The sequence below is a fragment of the Anguilla rostrata genome, chromosome 16 (assembly GCF_018555375.3).
Source record: "Anguilla rostrata isolate EN2019 chromosome 16, ASM1855537v3, whole genome shotgun sequence".
In the NCBI taxonomy this organism is placed as follows: Eukaryota; Metazoa; Chordata; class Actinopteri; order Anguilliformes; family Anguillidae; genus Anguilla; species Anguilla rostrata.
Window position 1 is genome coordinate 22,100,402 of NC_057948.1, and position 20,695 is coordinate 22,121,096.

Genomic DNA, 20,695 nt, shown 5'->3' on the forward strand with positions numbered 1-20,695 from the left:
ATTTTTTAAAAAAATGGCTGAATGTATCTTCCACTGCTATACAGTTCTGTGAGAACACGACGAACACAAGAGTTCAGACCCAGCCACAGGAACATACCTTACTGTATCCCAGTGCTGTGGCATCCTTCCTGAAGCCAAACCAGTTGGCTGGGTCCACTGGCTCTCTGTAGAGGGTAGAGCTGAGAATCTCATTCTCCCTCAGGTTGGTTTCATTGGTAAGGGGCTACACACCAAAGAGAGAGAGAGAAAGAGAGGATGTTAGTTGGTAACCACTGGCCTTCAGACCCGTGTGCAAATGCATTTCCTTGTTGAGGAACTTCATATCCCACAGTATCATTTAAACAAATTAAGGCAGCCAACGATTGACTGCAAGGCTAAAAGTGTCATCGGATAATATACAATTTAGAATTACTATGTTAGTTCTACCGCAGATGTAAACTAAATATTGTGTGTAATAAGTGGTAATTCAAACAGCAAAAATATGTCTGAGTGTACATACAATATGCCAATATTGTGAATGACTGTGTGTGACTTGTGCTTTGAGACTTGAGATGTGATTGAAGCATGTGATATCTGTGTGTGTTCATGTATGCATGTATGTATGTATGTGTGTGCATGTGTGTGTGTCCGTGTATGTGTCTGTATACCCTGTGGCACAGTGAGGAGAATGTTGCTGGAAGCCAAACACTTTCCACACTCTTGGCTGCACCTCTTCCCAATTAATGGTCATACACCTGACAGCCATTCCCTGCTGATTGGGCTTGGATAGAAAGAGCCCATACTGGCCATCGGTGTGGGGTGTCAGGAGTGCTTTGTGTAGCAGTGATACAGACAGGGCTGTGTGTTGTGGGATTGTTTTGTGGGTGATCTAATTTTAAGTAATTGATTACTGTTTTTGCCTGCGTTCTTTTGCCTCACCTTTGCCTAGAGAGGAACTGCTGGAAGTATCAGGTGAGCTGAATCTATTTATTTATTTATATATACTCATTATATTTTTATTTATATATATATATATATATATATATATATATATATATATATATATATATGTATATATATATATACTCTTTTTTTTTTTTTTACAAATTGTCACAATATCACTACCTGGCACTAGCCACATTCTGGTTTACAGTAGACATAAAAAATTAGTAATAATAAACTTAGAGTTAAATTTACACTGAGTATAGAGAACCTTGGGACTTTAAATATAAAAACTGTACATGTGTTCTGTATATGTTTGAGAATGGTACTCACCACAGTGCAGTTTCTGGAATAATGAATGGGGTTGATGATGCTTAGCTGATAAAGCATTTTACAGACTATGATGATGCAGACCCAGACGGTGGACAGACAGGAGGTCATGTGCCGGAAACGGGAGTAAGGCAGGGAGAAGGACCACAACACCACTAAAACCAAATTCATCACTGAAGGCTGGAAGCAAAGACAAAGGGCAGACTTGTTATCATCACTTTTTCATGGGTGTTGAAATCTTTGCTTCGATTATCAGTCTCTACCATAGAGATTTCTACCCACAACTCTTAAGTATCTCGCCCAATTCCATGGTTGCATATCTGGTTTCCAGGTAGGTGTACCCTTGAAGAAGGTGATTCACCTGAATTGCTTCATTAAATATCCAGAAGTATAAATTGATTGTATGACCAAAGAAGTTGTGCAAATCACACTGTCAAATTCTTAAAATGTAAATGTAAAACTGCATTCAATATTGTATACAAGTGAGTATATTGGTATTCAGGTATGTATGTAAGTATGTACTGATATGATTTTGTATGTGTACATGCAAGTGGCAATGCTGGAAACACTCTAAATCTACTGAAAGACCTGCCTATTGACTGTAATTGTGTGTGTCCATAAGCCATTGTGAGCTTTATATGAATATACAGATCCTCCTTATAAGAAACATGGTTTTATTAATGTATTTAGTTTCTTATGCTTGTACCTAACCCCCCGTTTTTTTTACTTTTTTTCTTTGGGGGGGGGGGGGGGGGGGGTCTGTAGGGTGGGAGGCAAGAATAATCATGTGATGTAAATGCGACTAATATAAATTGGGAATACAAAAACAGTTGTAAATTAATGATAACGTGTGGGCAACTGAATACCATTACAAATAAAGAGGCATTTATGACTATGCTTTGGCAATATAAATGCTGCATTATCAGGCCAATAAAGCAAGCTGAAGTGAATAGAACTGTCAGGAGAAATGTGTGAGAGAGGAGAGAGAATCTAGGCACAGAACAGGGTATATACAGCAACACAGAGGTAGTCTTGACATACTGGAAAGCCCCAAGATCAAAAGGATTTACATGTAGTGCTGTGATAGGCTGACAATCAGAACCGATATCAACACACCATGAGTTCTCTTTCCTTTGTGGTATAGACTCACTTTCACATCTTAGATAACTTCCTCTTAAGCAGTATTGACTGCAACCCTTAAGGATACAGCCTTATTAAATATAGTTAAACCGCCATTGCCCTTGAGGTTATAAACCCTCAGATGCCCTCACCTCTCCTAGTGCCACCCACACAATGAAGAAGGCAACAATCTTCAAGATGTGCTGCTCCAGAAGCCTCCAGACAAACACCTGCACCTGGGTCAGAGTCTTCAAGAAAGTCTTGAAGAGCACCATTAGTCGGTCCATCACCAGACCCCACTTAGTGGGCATCATCACTGCACCAGAAACAGAGGAAATCAGGCTCAACATAATGGACAGACACAGAGAACAGGACCACCTACATGTTAAGAGAACTATTTCAGCACAAGTCAGATACTACTCTATAACTGTCCCGATCGAAAGGCATGGAGAATGATTACCTTAATTTCAACATGCTCACCTTCATTTTCTAATTCATCAACCTCTAGATCTGTCTCCTCGTTTTCTTCATCTAGGTCCAAACCATCTGCAACTCTCAAATCATCTGAACTCTGGACAGTTTTCTTCCTGAAAGAGAGACCAACTAATCACAAACAAATTTGCCAGAGAACAGAGACAGAACCTGCTACTTCTCACAAAAGGAACACTTCCCTTGGACAGGGTGGATGGGTAGAGCGAGAAGCTTATCATTTTATATTCTGGGATAATTTCAGTATTGTTGCACAGTAGTACACAGCGAAAGATTGGCCATACTTGCGGATGGGTGGAACATGCTCCAGGTCAGTGATCTTCATGAAACGGTGGTGGAAATAGTGCAGCTGCAGGATGCAGGCCAGCAGGAAGAAGCCAGGGATGAGGATGCTGCTGAAGAGCTCTGAGAGCTTGAATGTCTCCAAGCCAATGTCTGCCAGCCTGCAGGGGGCACATTAAATACACTGTGATTAAAAGTACAGCTGATTAAAAGCAGATTACAAACACAGATGAAAGCATATCAACATTAAAGCCTTTGTGAAATCAAATTGGAGACATACTGCTGTTCTGTGAAGCCGGTGAAGTTCTTCCAGTAACCGGGAAAATCCTCAAACTGGAAGGTATAGATGGCGATGAGAACCAGCATGGTGTAGGCCACCACCAGCCACCAGAAAGCCTTTAGCAGCCTCCGCCACAGAGTGTAGTACACCTGGAGGAAGGCCAGAAGTAATAGAGAAGACACAAAGGCACAATACTCATCAGCAGTGCGTTCAGTTTCACCATTTCACCACATTCAGTATACTCCACTTCTATAAGTTCAGCGCAGGGACGTACTTGGTAAAGACAGAGGCAGAGCAGGAAGAGCAGCATGTAGATGATCTTGTAGGCCACCAGCTTGCCGGCGAAGCTGACCATGATGAACATCCCCCCACACACGTAGATCCAGTACTTGGCATAGCAGCTCATCACCATCACACCAAGAACCCTCAGGACCGGCTCCTTCTGCCTACTGCTCTCTGTGGCCCAACAGAAATGCTGCCGCCATCAACAACACAGGCCAACACAGGACTGTAACACTCCCCTAGTGAATGGCCAAATTGTGCAGAATGATGCAAAACTGCCTCAAGCCTTGATCCCTCATCAGAACTTCTACAGAAAATGACTGGGTTATGGATTCACACTCAGGTGAGGGACAGCAGATCGTGGATCATATGAAGAAGGCAGAGAGCACCGATGGCCTTGCAGTGTAAAATATCTCACCTCCGGTGGTGACCTCCAGCAGTGGGATGACAACACTCTTTTTCTTCCTGAAATTGTTTTTCACTGACTGCCGCAGCAGCAGCCAGAATGTCAGAGTGAAGAGTAACTAAGAGAGAGTGAGAGACAGACAAAGAGGGGGACAATGAATGATATATCACTACTGACTCAGTGTCATTCGGGCAATGCCAATGTGTATCATCGTCAATAGCTGCTCAGCTGTGTCTTGTTTCATTAGGTTTGGATAAGTGCACCCAGTATAGATTGTGAGATAACAGATGTAACAAACTGGAGAGAAAGACAAAGAGATTTACCCCTCTAATGATGGAAAGAGAGAGAAAAAGGGGAGCACACATAGAACAAGGAAATTTAACACTTTAAAGTCGTGCGTGATTATTTGTTTTTTGTGTAATGAGGGAGCTATTCCAATAGCACACCCTCCCTACTGAGCAGTAACATGAATGTTCTCTGAGGTTTTTTATCAGTCACATTTTATCTCCCTCCGGGCCAGAGCTCACCATGGCTCCCAGGCGAAGGCAAGGGTAGGGGGCACGGTCCAGGCCCAGCTGCCTGAGGCTCATGGTGCCCCAGTGCTGAGGTAACTCAGGTTCCAGGTCCATGGCCCAGATGTACTGCAGGCTGCAGAGGGACAGGCCATACAGCAGGATGAAAGGCGAGCACAGAGTGGCAAAGTGCCGGCGTGCCCGCACCATCCAGATCAGACATGCCCACAGCAGCAGCACGAAGGTCAGCCAGCTGTGGTAGGTGATACTCCACACCTGTAGGGGGCAGTGCAAGGGAAACGCTTAGCACAGGGTGACAACAAACGAGCCCAGTACACTGAAAACAATACACAAGGAGAGGGCATTACCATCATTGCAATGAGAGCGCACACATAACTCTGCTGCATGACCATTCTGCCCACAACATGGAGAGGGCTATCTGCATCCTCCCCACTAGGAGCACCACTGAGTCCTGTGGTACAGAAAGAGGAGGAGGGAGAATGGAGGGGAATGGCAGGAAGAGGACATAGTGATTCATTTTTTAGTGGAGGATGATGGAGTGGAGGTATTTTGAATTACTAGCCAGGCTGTTTATGTTTTGACTATTAAAACAGCCCCAGTGCCCACTGCAAACCATAGCATTAAGACTTTCAAATGTGTCAGCCTACTTTTTGCTCAACTGGTAAAACATTGGACACATTTACAGGAAAACAATTTATAGATTACCATTTATAAGTAGAAAAAGATATAAAAGCATTGCATCAGATGATACATAATACATTTAATATATTATTATTATATATATTTATATACTTCATTTTATATTATTATGCTAATTGCTAAGGCGTGTGCTTACAAAGGGTAACATTTAATCTTGCATTTACAGGAGGGTGTGCCACCAAAGGATATTATATAGTAATAATTTTTTTGGCAATAAAGAAGCCCCAAAGTTGAACGTGTTATTAATTCTTCTGTTTTCAGTATTCTATTTTGCCGAATGCCTCAACCATTTCCGGATGTATACAATACCTGTACTTCCATAAAAAATAAGATTTTTAACAAAAGCACTCACCGAGGCCTTGGTGATTAGGACCGTTGATCTTGTGACCTGCTGTATTCTCAGATTCACATTCCGGTGATTCACCAGCAGATATCAGCATTTGCTGCAATAAACAAGTGAAATCTATTTAATAATTCCAAAACAATGGAAAAATATACCAGTTCTGTCAGGACCACTGCCATCAAAGTAAGATCTTTATTAACAATAAAGGCAATACAGTTATGTTTGGCGGTATGGCTCTGTTCTGGGAGCACTCCCGCCAACCACGCAGCCCGTGTGGATACGGCCGGGAGGCCAGCAGCAAACCCCCCTAGAGGGGTACACACAGAACAGATCCAGCAGCAAAGCAAATTCGTAACACATAGGGATGGAGCTGGGGTGGTGGAGGGTATTTGCAGTGCAACGTGCAGAGTTGCATGCAGGAAGAGCAGCCGAATGAATGGAAGGGGGTTGTTTAAGTAGACCATCCTGTTAGGTGAATGTACTGTGATAGGCGAACATCACTCAGCTGAGCATCAGCTGATTCAGCCAGAGCAGCTTGACTCTCGTGGCCTGCCAGAACTAACACGATGCTCCATTTCTGGGCCAAACCCAAAACTCAAACACTTTATTATCTAATTTTCAGGAGTCTGCTGGAGTACTGATGTTTAAAGGCTCAAGAGCTGTTTCAGATACATGCAGCGTTTAGGCAGTTCTGCTGTAAAACAAAGGCACTGCAGTCAGAACCTCGCTAGTGTTTGTATGAACAGTATGAGAGCGAATATGAGGGACTGCGGTGAGCAGACCCACCTCGGTGTCATCCCCACTGCCCTGGGTCTTCAGCTCCAGCCCATCCACCCCGCTGGACTGGGACTCTGCTTCTTTTTCCTGCTTCCCAAAGACAAGCCACAGGTCAGTCAGAGTGAATACGCAATATGCGAATATTCATTACTTACAATGAAGAAAGAATCTAGAAACATGCCCTTTAAAGTGGTTACTTTAAAGGGCATGTGCACAATTCACAGGACACGCACCTTTTCAGAGGAATAACGGCATTCCAATTTGAGGATGATTGCCACAGTAATGTAGAGAAGCAACAGGATCCCAGGGTTGACGTACACCGGCCAATCCTGCTCTGTGTTCAGCATGATATCATAAGAGGAAGAAGAGGAGCAGTTGCCAGTCTTGATTATCTCCTTGAAGCCAAAAAGCCTGGTACAGATAAAAATAAATATTACATTTTTGTCAAAAGTTTATGAAATTGTTTTGTTATTAAACACCAGAAGGTAGCTTCTTACTTAATATTGCATGTAATACTAAATCTCTCTTGGGTTGAACAATAGGGAAAATATTGCAGTAAATCAGATATGCGAGCAGCCCAGAACTAGAAATTTGTCAGTGTTCTGAGAGTGGCAGGAAGTCCTCAGAATGTGGAGAAGAGGACATTATTACAGTCCAGTGATAGACTCCTGGGAGAGGTGTGAATCAGGGCAGTCTGTTGAGACAGTGGCAGACTCTGTGCGTGTACCATCCTGAAAATTTGACAGGACATATGTTGTTGTGACATGTGACAGGTGTGAGAGGAATTTGGTCTTTGCAAGTATTCCAGAAAAATACATTCCATTTCTTTCAGCCAATAACATTCCACAGATAGTTTACACTTGAACACCATTCCTCCAATCTTTGGTCTGCTTTCTTCTCTCAAATCAAACAAGACACAAACACAAGCCATATGGTTTTATAATTTGCTGAATATCTTAAACAAGATAAAGTGTGGAGTATCTGTGGTGATTGACTTTAGGGGATTAAAACATAAAGGTTATGATGTAAAAGACATTCTTTTCAAATTCCAGTTAATCAAAAAGACAGAGCCAGGCTAAATGTTACTACCAAATTAAAATCCACATGTTAAACCAGATATTCTGAGCATGAACAATGACAGCAAAACCTTATTTAACATATCATCTGCGTGGAATAACTATTCTCAGGAATCACATGCACTAAATGTGAAATTGAGTAAGCCAGCAGAAATACATGACCCAAGCACTGACCTGGCCCACAGTCCAGCTGGGGGAAAGACTTCCTGGACATAAGCACTCTGATACAAGTACAGACAGACCAGGTGTCCTGCTGTGATGACACCCACCATCACACAAAATGCATTGAAGCCCAGGTGACTGATGGGAAAGTGGCAGGCCCACCAAGTGCACATTCCAACGAACAGAAGATAATAAATCCCAGAGAAGGCCGAGGGCAATGTAATTCCTGAACGCACAGACAAACAGACAGACAAAAAGACAAACAGAGGGTCCAACAAGAGACAAGGTCACAACATTATCTTTTGCGTCATCCCTACAGTACACAAAGTTTATGTACTGTATATATGGGATACTGTCTTTTAATTGTAAAATTTTAACTTATTATTTTTTAGTAAAAACAATTAATTTAAAACAATTAACAAGTGTACAGTGCAGAAAGGCACACAGATACTGTGATAAAAATTAGCACGGAAGACTCCAGAAGAAGGCAGTGACTTAGTGCTAGGGGCTACGCTCTTCTACTATTTAGTTTCCCTCTCTGTCCAGATTCTTACCAGCTAGCCCCAGAAGGACGACGCAGAGAACCCTCCCCATGTCTCTTAGCAGCCTCTGAGCAGTGGCTCGAAGTTTGGCAGTCAGCAGGACAGCGCGCTTTCCTGGGAAATGATCCTCCTCTGGTTCGCTAAGGGATGACCTGCCTTCATCCTCTCCATCATCCTCGATTACCTCTGCCCCCTCGTCTCCCTGAAACAAACCATAACAGTAGAACTACATCCCACCTTTCTCAAATCTCTACACACCTTGTGAGAATGATCATATTATCATAAAAAACATGTTAATGAGTTAATGACAATTAATTCATGCAATTCAGATCAAATACTTCTTTGACCACACCAGTGAGCTAAGCAACATCTCAGTAGTAATACTTTTTTCCAGCAGAGGGAGACAACTGAGGAAAAAACAACAGATAGGAGAGGCCATGTGGCAAGGTAACAAATGCCGGTAACAACAAAATATCAACAGGCGTAAAAATATTTGCCTTGTCCTTTGCTATGAATGAATCAAGAAATGATTTGTGAGTACATGTTAGTTATATTGTCTCACCTTGTCAGTTGGATAAAACACTGATATAGAAATTCATTTGAAAATGCTGTTAAAGCACAAATCCATTTCAGAAAACATTCAATGTAACATCTTTCTTTGTGTACTACAGAATTGATACAGAATCACTGTTCTCTACTCTGTAACAGGAGCTATATACATGCACACACGCTCACACGCACACACACACACACACACATATGCACACGTACGCATTATTTTTCATTAGAATAAAGATGTCTTCGAGTTGAACACAATTTTTTTTAGGAAATCATGGGTCCTGACATGCAAGACAACAGGAATCATGTTTGGGGGAAAATTCAAAAGAAACAGCACCAAAAACATCGCACGCATACCACACACCAAGTTCTGCGGGAAAAAAATCCAGGACATTTTAAGAGCAAAGGCCATGAATGGTGGGAGTGTAAAAGAATCTTTGAAGAGTCAAAAAAAGAAAAATCTGTTAAAATTTAAAACATCTGTTAAAATAATACACAATGTGTTTCAAAACCTATTTCAGAAAGCCAAATGTCTTATGCTAGTGTTATGACACAATCCTGAGTAGGGTTTTAAAAAACATGAGAAACTCAACCAATTACTTCATAGTTACCCTCCAAGTTGAAAAATGAGCTTTTGAATTAATGTTTATAACCCTTATTTATATGTTTGAGTGAGTTTAAGCTGTAAAAAGCCTGTCGGTGTGTTGGGCTGAGAACTGCCTCACTGGAAAAACTTCACGCAAGCCTGGCACCGTAAAATGCAAAGTTTAGTTTTGGGTTCCACCTGAGAACTCAAGCCCCTTATTCAGAAATGTGTGTAACCACCTGTGTATTACCTTCCAGCGCACAAACTGGGAGTTCAGGCAGCATGCGATTTCAGCAGCTAGCATTCCACCAGCCCCAGAGAGCCCATTACAGCTGTGTTCAATTCCACTGAACAGAATTTTATTTTAACCAGAATGAATTCAATAAATCTGAAAGAATGCTCTGATTAAAGGGATGAGACCATTATCACTGTTATTATTATGAGATTAGCATTACCGTGACCACTGCTTTTATTTGCCCCCCATGATTGTAAATTCACCATGCATTCATATATACAAGCCTAAGAGGACCATAAGTATTAGTGAGTTGTATGCTAACCACTAGCCTTCAGGGAGAAAAAGGTCAGCCTACGCTGATGAATAAACATTAGAGCAAGATCACCCTCCCCTCTCTCTCGACCAGTCCAGTTTCCTCCTGATCTTTTTTGACCAGTAGTATCACTCTGACTACTCCGCTCTCCTCCCTCTGTTTCACGACCAGCAGTGACTGGTCAGTGTGGTGCAGTGCAGGGAAGCCACCCGTCATGTTCTTTCATGCCACGGATCCTCTGGAGGGATCAAGGCCACACTCCTGCCTCTCCTTCCCCTCTCAACTCTTCCCATCCAATAACATTTCAGTGTACGTCTTCTCAGTTGTTTGCAATGATGACCGTGACCTAGTCCCCTTGTTGAAGTCTAGCCTTGTTAAGACCTGGCCACAGACTACAAATGACAAGAATCTTTGAGCCAACTCTGGTACAATTTCCCGGATATTGTATGTACTAACACCCACCATACTCACTGGGCAGAACACATGAGTCATGTCCCCACCATTTCCATTCACATTCCCAAACCATGCTACAGGGATTCAGTACTCCCTTGGCTGTGCACGCTCAAGTGAATGTCAACATATAAAAACCATCTTAAAATGGCAAGCTGACATGATGCATTTAAAAAAGGAGCAGCTGAATGGTTCTGTTGACATTCAAGCCCTGATCTCAGTGTGTAAAAATACACAAGGGATGTTTATGAGGTGCCAATGAGAAATGGTGGCTGAAGTTGGAGAGGTGCACACTGTGTAAACTATACTACTGTACTGTACATCAGGAACTGGCAAGCCTTGAAAAAGAGGAATTCAACAGAAGATTGCAGCATGTCAGCTAACTGGATATCTCCACACCCAAGAGGGCTCCCAGACTGCAGTGGCTTTCAAAATGGACTCTTCCCCAATGTGGCTCATCTCCAGTTGTATGACACACATTACAGCCTTTTGTCCAGTGCTGTCCTGAGCACTAGGGCACGCCACCGAAATCCTGCCCTTCTCATACGCTCAGCAATTTCACCCACAATCACACAGGATTTTGAGAGCCATGTGTCCTTAGCTTTTGAAACATACATGATGTTCTGTAAATAATCTTTGAGGCAAAACAAGCTTGAATTTGTCCTTAACACAGAATCCTCATTCAGAACAGAGCTGTGGTGTTTTCCCTGTTTCTGAGTCTGTGCCAGGTAGGAATGGAGTAATTAACTAGATAATGGGGTTATGGGCAATTACCCCCAAAGCATTGGATAATGACCCACATGATGCATTTTAGTCCAATTCTGAGCTGAGGTATTCAACTAAAAAACCTGATGACTTTTTACTGTAATCATCACACAGTATAAATAGAGCGGAATTATAGAAATCTGATTTGGCTCAATTAAAAGCAATAGGTTTTTTCAAGATTTTTTTCCCTCTTTGAGGGAAAGTATAAAGGGTTACAGGCAGATATTGAATCACAATGCAGAAAGCGTTGTTGCAGGGAACAGAACCCCAGGTGGGTGGGAGGACCTGTTGAGAATCAACAACCCTACAAACTACACTATTTAAAAGATACTTAAAGGATCGTTGTTTTGATTGTGCTCTATTTAAACCTGTCTTTGTTCACTCATACTCTACCAAGGAAAGCAGGTGAACCAGAGACGGGAGATGGGAGACAAGCAGAAACATCCTGGTACCAGGTACCATACAGACACAGGAGCACATCCAAGTCCAAGTCTAAGTCTATCATCAAGCTCACAGGGACTGCAGCCAACATAAAAAGATCTCGCATTGTTGTTGTGATATGATGGTAACCATGGCCCACATGAATTCTGAATGTGTTAGTGGGTACACGCTCTACACAGTCTAGTGTTCATTCAAATCTAACAGTGTTAATTTAGCTCTAACAGATAATATGTTGTCCCATTCTGGGATGCGGAGTTGAATTAACACTTAACATTTTACTGTGTACAGTCCCTGTGCCTAACTTGAGAGAGCTGCTGAGCCGTTCTGTGTCAAATGGTGCATGTGTATGTATGACTTTATGTGTACATACAGTATGTGAACATTCAGCCACAGGCCACAGTGGTAATTTAATGACGAGTTGCCTGCAGTGTGGAGAATTTCAGGCACTTTCATATGGCGATACTCACAAACACTGATTTAATCAAACAGCCTGAACATGATCTGGAAAGATTTTGCAACACAGAGTAAAAAGCCAACTACCTCTCACAGAGAAATAAGTAATTAAAATTCCATTTTAGGCCTATTTCAGTTTACAGTAGACAAGGCTTGAGAGGACCTAGGCCTCACGTGATAATTGATGTATTAAAGCTCCTATGTTTCAGTTCTAACAATATTTGGAAAGGCCTGTGTTTGTTGGTGTGGTTACTGTGGTGACCGAGTAGGCTTTAGCACATGCTCAACGCACAGGGCTAGCGAAGAAGGAAATGAGGCAAGGGAAAAGAAGGAATGTAAGAAAAAACTGAAAGGGGGAGGGAAAGGGTGAAAAGTAGAACAGCAGTCAAAATCACAAGTCACTTGCATTAAAACAGCTGTTTGTGCTCAGTGAGCTGCCAGTTTGTAAGAGTAAGACCCTGAGGTAGAAGCAGAAGGTACAACTGATTGGACTGGGATTTAGCATAGTGACCATGGGACTGTGTACCACTGTGTGTCCACGGGTGAGTCAGCAAGTCAGTGCTAAACTACAGGGAGCAAGTTTACCAAGCAGTCTTACTGTAACAATAGCCCTCTGTCACTGACCAACATGTATCCACCCAATGACATCACCCTCTGTGTGACCCAGTAACAAAGTACAACAAATACACTACTACAGTACCACAAGACATCACACAAACTGTTACAGTAACACACCACAGTTAATATATCAGTTTTCCAACATTTCAAGGGTAAGCACCAGATAATATTATTTTTAAAATACACCAGCCAAATGCAAGAAGTTGTTCTATTTTATGATTCACTGTGTTAACGGAATGATCACCTACATCATATTTTGTGGAAGAGTGATGATGTGAGATACAGTCAAATTATATATAGCTAGCCCTTTTTCTATGAAAGAATTAGCCTATATTGCTACAACTTGATGTGCATAAGAAAGTTATTGCGATAATGCTAACGAAAAGTAAAATCGACATAAGATGCTTGATTAATTCACTCGTAATTCCCGTCCACTTGCAGCCATTGATAGAGCTAACACAATATTAGACAATACGTGCATGCAGCCCGTATTGTCTAATATCTTTTTACTGGATAGACAGGCACACACATAATTCATAACAGTCTTCTCGTATGAATCTAGGCAAGATAGCTAAAAAGCAAATTTCCCAAAAAGTGCTCTGGTTTTGGAAAGAATCCTTCAACTTCAAAACCTGAATGGCTCTATTGCAGTAGTCTAATAGGATCAGCAATTATGTCTTCTACAGACTCATTAGAGTCACTGATAATGCCCTTTGATTCAGAAACAAATACTTCAGTGCTGTCAATTTCTTTCATCTTTTTAACCAAATGCTGTCCATTGTCTCCACCTACTACGTCTCGCGTCACAGAAGTAATCTTCCGGCGTCACTTTTGGTGTCTTCAACAGGAAAACAGAAGATTTTTTTCAACTAAAAAAAATTGGCCTAATACCTTTGGGGATGCCGTTATGTGGTGCTTAACATTTTAAGTCATACACTCACTCTGTACTTGGAACACTCAACAAAATAAAGCCACGAGGCAAGTTTCCCACTGAATCAGGATGAACCATGGCACTACACAAAAATAGCACAAGAGTACACAATCAATCCAGCCAAGTGAGATCTCCTGACAGTCCAGTAGCACTTCTCTTGTTTTCAAAAATTTGACCACTGAGACCTACCAATGAGTTTCAGCCCGTGTCTGAAAAAATCTCCCTTTTAATGGAACCACTCATTTACTCAAGAGACAAGCAAAATGAGTTCTATAGTTTCCTTAGAAGCCTTTGCGTACCACATTAGGTTTCTTTCTCCCTACAAGCACACAGTATGTAATTGGGTCTGACTGAGGCTGAACAGTTTCAAACCTGGAAGGATGTATTCCCACATGTAAATTAATACAATTTAGAGTTATAGGGCATGCATCAGTTCTTTCCTAAATTTTCCGAGCTATGACTTCATACTATCAATTGTGTTGTGCCAATAAAACAGATATAAATGTGGTTATGTCGCAATTGTCTTTTGAAGTGATGTCAAATTCTGTTTTTATTACCTGTTACTTATACTTATGTTGTAACTCAAATTGACAACACACACAGAGGAAATACAGTTCTGGTTCTGCAATGAAGCAAAAAGAGGCACTCGGGGAGTGAGTATAGTCATAAATATGTCAAAATTTGAATTGTAATATCAAAGCACAGTTTTTATGCTAAACTGAGATTTATTGGGCTACCGTTACAGATATCCAACATAGCTGGTATGTGTGGGAATTTTGTGAAACTGATTGAGAAGCACATTATTCACAAGCCAGTTTCCATAGGCAGTGGGGTTCTCGTTATATTCAATAAGATGGCAGATAACCTAAATCATCATTTTGATTGACTGATAACATGTAAAAATGCTGACATATTTTTGGATGGTTAACCAAATTTGGTGTCTCAAATTCATGCATTACCATATTATGACTACTATACATTACCATATTTTAACTATTATACATTTGGGTTAAGAAAAATGGCATCAGTTAAGAAAAAATCATGCATTGCACATCTAATCAAACTGAATAAGATGTAACCCAAATTTTGCAAAAGAAAGAAGTCAGAAGAACAAGCTGTCAAAATTAGTATTACCTCATCCTTTAGCAGCATAATCCACCAATACTTAATTCTGTCATGGTTCTGGGGTGTAGTGGCCTTGTGCTGCCACTAGAAGGCCTTTAAGAATTTCTTAATTTGTTCCAGGTGTCTGATTCCCAATTATTTTCACCTGGGGAGGTGCCTTTATAAGCACTGACAGAACAGCCATCAGCGCTTCTGTGTAAAACCCCGTTATCACAAAGCCGGTACGGTATTGGTATAGGTGCTCGGTGGACGGTTTACAGAATTGTGTTTGCGGTTGGTTCTGTGTCCTCTTTTAAGGCGATTCAGTCTTTTAGCGCAGTGAGCGCATTCTGACGCCTTAAGAGTATTTCTAATTTTATTTTGAGCTCGTGTGAGCCGGTGGGTATTGGGACGTTGTCCCTGGTAATGTATTTTGTTTGTGTTTTTCTGAGCTGCGTCTCAGGTTTTTCTTTTCGCTGAGTAAGTTTTGCTACTCAGTTGTCTTTCTTTTAAGACCAGTTTTGGGTTTGGTACCAGAGCTTCGCCTCTGTACCACTGGTCCTCTTCTTTTTCGCCCTGGTTTTCACGGGTCGCTTTTGGTTTCGCGAGCCAGTTTTACGGCTGGACAAGGTGGTCCTTCGGAGTGGCTTTTTACTCCGTGTTTTTTGTTTATGATCCTTTGTGTGCGGGAGTTGCTCTCCCAAGGATCTTATTTGTTTTGTGTTTTACTTTCGGGTGTTCCCTTGTCTTTGTCCTTCGGGACTTTGTGGCTAACGCTTCCGGTAGCGTTAGCTTTTCGTTCCCCTATATTAGTCGCTTCTGGTTCTCCAACACCCCCACACCATTATAAATTCAGTACTGTATACATACTGGATGTGAGTTTTTGTCGTTACTATCCATGTTCACCAGCCAAAAAAAGTTGCTGGAACTTGAGTCCAAGTTTCAGTCCTGGCCTTTAGTACAAAATGACCTGTGGAATTTGCCAAAACCAACGTTTGCTTCACAAACAGGCTTAAGACCTCAATCAAAAGGACAATGGCAACATTGTGCAGACTTCTGGGATGTGAATGAGAACTGCCACAGGATTTGAATCAGATGCTTTAATATCCTCTGAGAACAGACATTACTAATAAAGAGTCACTGACAAATGATAGCAGTTCTGTGCATCAGTCTGTGTGTGTCTACTGTACTCACCAATGTTAAACAGTCTCAGTGCAGTCTCACTCAGTACCATAAACTGATTAATACATTTTGAGGATGCCTATTGCCATACAGTATATTAACGCTGTCGGCAAAGTGAGGATTACGTAAAATGTTTAATTTTCTGAATCCCGCAGTTTTAACCGCAAACACCTTCGTTTATGTCCGGCACTCAACAACAAACCACAAGTGCATCAACAGTTAAAACCCCTCACTTATCCAACATGTAAAATAAATATAGTCAATTTAAATTAAGTATTATCAAAGATATCAATTATTAAATAAATTGTCAAATCCAGCCAACTGTAATCTCTACCTTCAGCCAAAATAATTTCCATGTAACAAAACCAAATTACGTTGTAATAGTTTCGGCTTGAAACTGGAACCACTCCGAAAAATGCAGATTTTGGCTACCAGGCCTCCAAATCCCAGGATAATTCCAGAACACTTTTTATGCTTGTTGTGGGGAGCGGGAGAAAAACAGACCCCTTAGCATGGATGTTCCCTTTCATGTTTTGGAAGGGCGGGACCAGGGATGGAGACGGAGAGAAAAATAACATTCCTATGCTCACACAGGGCAAGTTCGCGAGATCAAATTATATTTGTCTGTTTCTCAAAGGTGATGATCTAAGAACTAGATATCCAGCAATGCTGGTAGCAATTTAATCACACACCTGATGCACCTGTTTTGTTGTTTGTGCATGGTAAAATGTTAAATCAACACATAGAGAGTACATATGGTCACTATTGGACATACATGTACTCTGTTAGAATTGAATTAACACTGGGCATTTTACTGGGCCAAGCAGAATGCCCCCAGTGGCTACTGCAGTATTTCTGTATTGGAGAGAGTCCTCTCACCTCCTCTACGGGCTCTTGGTCATTGGCCTGGCCCTTGTCTGGTGCCTCATCCTTCTGCTTCAGCAGCCGGTTACACAGGACCAGGGTTACCAGTGATATAATGAAGATGCCCAGGTCAGGGGTCAGCAGACGCAGAACACTCCAGGGGTGCTCCAGTGGCAGTCTATAGTGAATGCACATTCAGGGCATGTTTATCTCTAGTACTCTATTCACTCTTCTTTTTTCAGAATTTGTGTTGCACTTATCAAAGACACCAGAGTGCAAGGTGAAACAATAAGCACTTAACTTGTGAACTTTATCTTAATTATGGGATTACTATTGTGAAATTTGAGTCATTCCCCGGACAGAAGTTGGGAATGGTGGCTCAGACAAAAAGTATACACTGCCAAAAGCAACCAAACACAGGCCATGTTTCCTGCACACCCTACATACCTGGATACTCCGACATGTCGGGATAAAGTCTCCCATGGGCTGCCTGAAACACAGGAACAAGTGGTTCACAAATGCCCCTTATTGGCACAAGGCAACTGGCCAAACATGGTCGCTAGGTTTGAGTTAACTTGATCACAGCTGAGCGGTTCAGTTCCTGAGCCTTCACCACAGACAGCGGGTTGTCACAGTATAATGACAGGAGACGAGGGGGGTTAGTATTTGGCAGGGGACTTGCAAGGTCAAGGGAAAATATTCTTCAAAATGTGGGGCATTTCAGATTTAAAAGCTTCTTGCAGGCACACTACAAATAAAGAGAACACGATTTCCCAAAACACAAACTGAAATACATATACTGCAATCCTGGGAAATGGATATAAACTTTCAAAAACAACCGTTAACATTCCATGGCAGCAGAAAAAGCAAATTATACCAATAGAGTATACAGGATAAATCACTAGGAAGGGTTACCATTTAATGGATTGTTTTTTTCAACTCACTCTAAGCAGGCTGTCCATGCAAGATTAAGACCACTGAGTTTTTAAAAGAATGCAATTATGACCGCTTTCACGGCTGGGGTCATGGTTCACTTACAGCTATGACTCAGTTCCTCCTCTAGCCCTGGGATAGTGTATAGGCAGATCTGGAATGCAACATGGGCCAACAGGAAGAGCAGGCTGGTGCTGAACAGGGCTTTGATGAACCCTCCTGTGCGCCCTGTGGAACAAACAGACAAATAGGTCACACTCATTGAGTTAATAGATTTGCATGGACACCCACCACAATTTGACAACATGACAGAAACAGAATTTTAATGATGACTCAACTGCCACTTACTCTTAAATGTCCCAGCAAATATGTGCGCTACCCACTGGAGTTAATCCACAAACTGTCTGCATGCAACCTGCATGTTGCATGTATTCATATATATATATATATATATATTACTCCAAATTAACAACACAGATAAAACTTAACTTTTCTGCAAATATATAAATACTTGTGTGTACGCAGTTACATAGTGATACAGTGCTGGCCAATGGAGAATGAAGAAACGTGGTCTGTACCATAAACTACTACCCATGTACGAACTCCTTGCCTTCGATCTAAATCTAAGCAAGCTAACTTTGATGCTATATCCCAATAAATCTGTCAGCCAGCATTTTAAGAGTGAAAACAGATCTAGTAAAACCAGGCACAAATGGTCTTACTGTAACAGCTGTGAGTAGAGGCGGTACCTGCAAAATTGAGGCCATTTTACAAGACTTCATCTACTGGGAGAAAATTAGCAGTTGAAACCACCTGCACTTGGCCATGGTGGAAATCCCCTTTAAAAACATGTTTGCCTCGGTGGCCATGGGTAAAGCATGCAAGGCTACTTTTAATGATCACTTAAATTGAAGTCAGCCCCTCAATCAAGAGGGAGCAGGGAACTTTGTTCTATGGATTTTCCCAAATTTAAAATGTACATGTTTCACCTTTGTTGACAATACAAATCAGTCATTTTAATTGCATGAATGTTGAACAACAGCTTAAAATGAAAATATGTCTAGATGACCCATGGACAGAGGGTATGAGCTGGAAACCCATAGACATTTTCCCTCGTGTCTGAGGGTGAAGATTTTGCTTCCAGCATCAGTAATTCAAGCAGAAACGATTTCATTTAGAACTGTACATTTTCAAACCTTTTGAACTCAAATGTGAATGGTATTGTTCCACTGTTCCCCAGATGAGTGCAACAGATTTCTGACACTGAATCCTGTCACAGGGTATATGTGTGTACACATGATAGGAAAAGGAAGCTAGGGACTCACACACTATAGTCTGCAGCATTCCAGGATGTATTTTGGAACGATGGGCACAGTCCAAAAGTGAGTGAGAAATACAGAACTGGTCACATTCAGCCCAGTAGACCCCAGTAGGGAGCAAAGCATAGCTCATTCTGATTTATAAAGTGATAAGCTTTAATGTAGAAACAGGTGGTTGCCTTGCAAAATCACAGCAGCCTGTGTCACTTGTGAGCATAACCGCAGCAAAACTCCCAAGAGGGAAGGAAAAACACTCCGGAACTCTTGGAAGAAATTCAGCTCATTCTCCACTGTCTGGCCCTGTGTCAGAAGTTAGAATTAGACTAAATGGTAACAGGTGAGTAATGGGCAAACTACCAGACAAATAATCACAGTAGTTAGGTAAATTATAGCCCAGTGTATTAGATTAGCTGATAAAAAAGACAGTAAAATCAAAGAAGTGTACAGTATATAAATAAACAGGCGAAAAGAACAATACAATACATCTAGGTCTCCAGGCTGTGTAATTGCAAGAAAGGGTTGGGGCTGCCTGTTGGAAAATATGCCGATACCAGCTGTTTTGGTGGCATAGAATAAGGTGCATTATGCAGAAGAGGAATGTATATTTTGATTCATTTCTTTGAACATTCTACAGTTGTCAAGATAAAATATTCAATCCATACTAATATACTGTATGCATCATCTGTATTATGGTAATAAAGCAGCTTTGAGGTACACTATGTTCCTGTAAAACATACAATTAAGCATCTGATCCAATCTAATTTGTCTGAGTGAAGAAATTTAGATTTAATGCAATATTTCCAAGGCCTTAGTCCCCACTACCCTGCTTACTTTTATCAGAAATAGGCAGGTTTGTACAATGGCAACGTCTGCAAAAGCAGCTTCAGAATTCTCGCAGGTCTCTTTCCTATCGCCTTGACCACACGTGTCATTTGAAAGCAAACAAAATCTGGGGCCTCGGGGATATTATAGGATTTTCCATGAAACGTGATCTCAGAGGAGTTTATAAGTGCAGACATGAACATTGTTTTAACAAGTTTGCAACTCTTGTGCACTTGACACTGCACTACGTCTGAAGTCCTGACAGGGTGTTGGGTTACAAAAAAAACTCACTGGGCCTCGTGGAAAGAAAAGCACAAATGGTTAAAGACCAGGACACCCAAACTGCACAGAATTCCCACAGCAGCTGCTGGGTGTTACCCCTGGCCTCTTTAGATTATTTAAAATTTGTGAGTGGTTGGCATGATAAACTTTAGAGTGACCTTTTATGAATGATCAATGGGAACGTTCACAGTGATACAGTGTAGTTTTTGTTTATAAATCAATCAATTTTATTTTTTAATAGCCCCAGTTTACCAAGAGGGCCTTTCTGACGCAAAGACGCAAAGGTAAACGTGATTGTTTTTTCAGCAATTAATAAGTTTTTGTGGTCTGGATAAACAGTAGGTGTTATTAGAGGGGGCCTGAATGGTTAGTGGCATGGCTCAGGATAGGGTGTGGTTTTTGAGAAGCATGAACAGCATTGGTCCAGACCTTGATTTTCCCCTCACCATCAACAAAAGACACACATTCACTGCTTGTGAGGCGGTTTCATTATGAGGCCAGTGGGTGAAAGTGCTACCAACTTGAGCTATTTCACACCAATTTGGGGTCATTTTTCCACAGTGGGTGGAATACACTGGATGCAAAGCTGGCCCAGGCA

General features: G+C 41.5%; 1 protein-coding gene across 3 annotated transcripts in view; it reads right to left on the bottom strand.

Annotated features, from left to right (window-relative positions):
• LOC135241855 (piezo-type mechanosensitive ion channel component 1-like) overlaps positions 1–20,695 on the bottom strand; it is a 62,650-nt gene that overhangs the window by 17,247 nt on the left and 24,708 nt on the right. The window contains exons 3-20 of one of the 3 annotated variants that reach the window (XM_064312592.1): positions 17,780–17,902; positions 17,189–17,231; positions 16,757–16,919; positions 8,254–8,443; positions 7,712–7,925; positions 6,695–6,872; positions 6,471–6,548; positions 5,694–5,784; positions 4,990–5,093; positions 4,637–4,897; positions 4,122–4,227; positions 3,696–3,877; positions 3,422–3,570; positions 3,144–3,302; positions 2,851–2,957; positions 2,523–2,686; positions 1,255–1,431; positions 98–223 (exon numbers count right to left, since the gene is read on the bottom strand). In XM_064312592.1, the coding sequence (XP_064168662.1) occupies positions 98–223; positions 1,255–1,431; positions 2,523–2,686; positions 2,851–2,957; positions 3,144–3,302; positions 3,422–3,570; positions 3,696–3,877; positions 4,122–4,227; positions 4,637–4,897; positions 4,990–5,093; positions 5,694–5,784; positions 6,471–6,548; positions 6,695–6,872; positions 7,712–7,925; positions 8,254–8,443; positions 16,757–16,919; positions 17,189–17,231; positions 17,780–17,902 (2,615 nt within the window). Of the gene's footprint in view, positions 1–97; positions 224–1,254; positions 1,432–2,522; positions 2,687–2,850; positions 2,958–3,143; positions 3,303–3,421; positions 3,571–3,695; positions 3,878–4,121; positions 4,228–4,636; positions 4,898–4,989; positions 5,094–5,693; positions 5,785–6,470; positions 6,549–6,694; positions 6,873–7,711; positions 7,926–8,253; positions 8,444–14,725; positions 14,784–16,756; positions 16,920–17,188; positions 17,232–17,779; positions 17,903–20,695 lie in introns of those variants that run through there. The other 2 variants (XM_064312593.1, XM_064312594.1) reach the window with 2 other exon arrangements.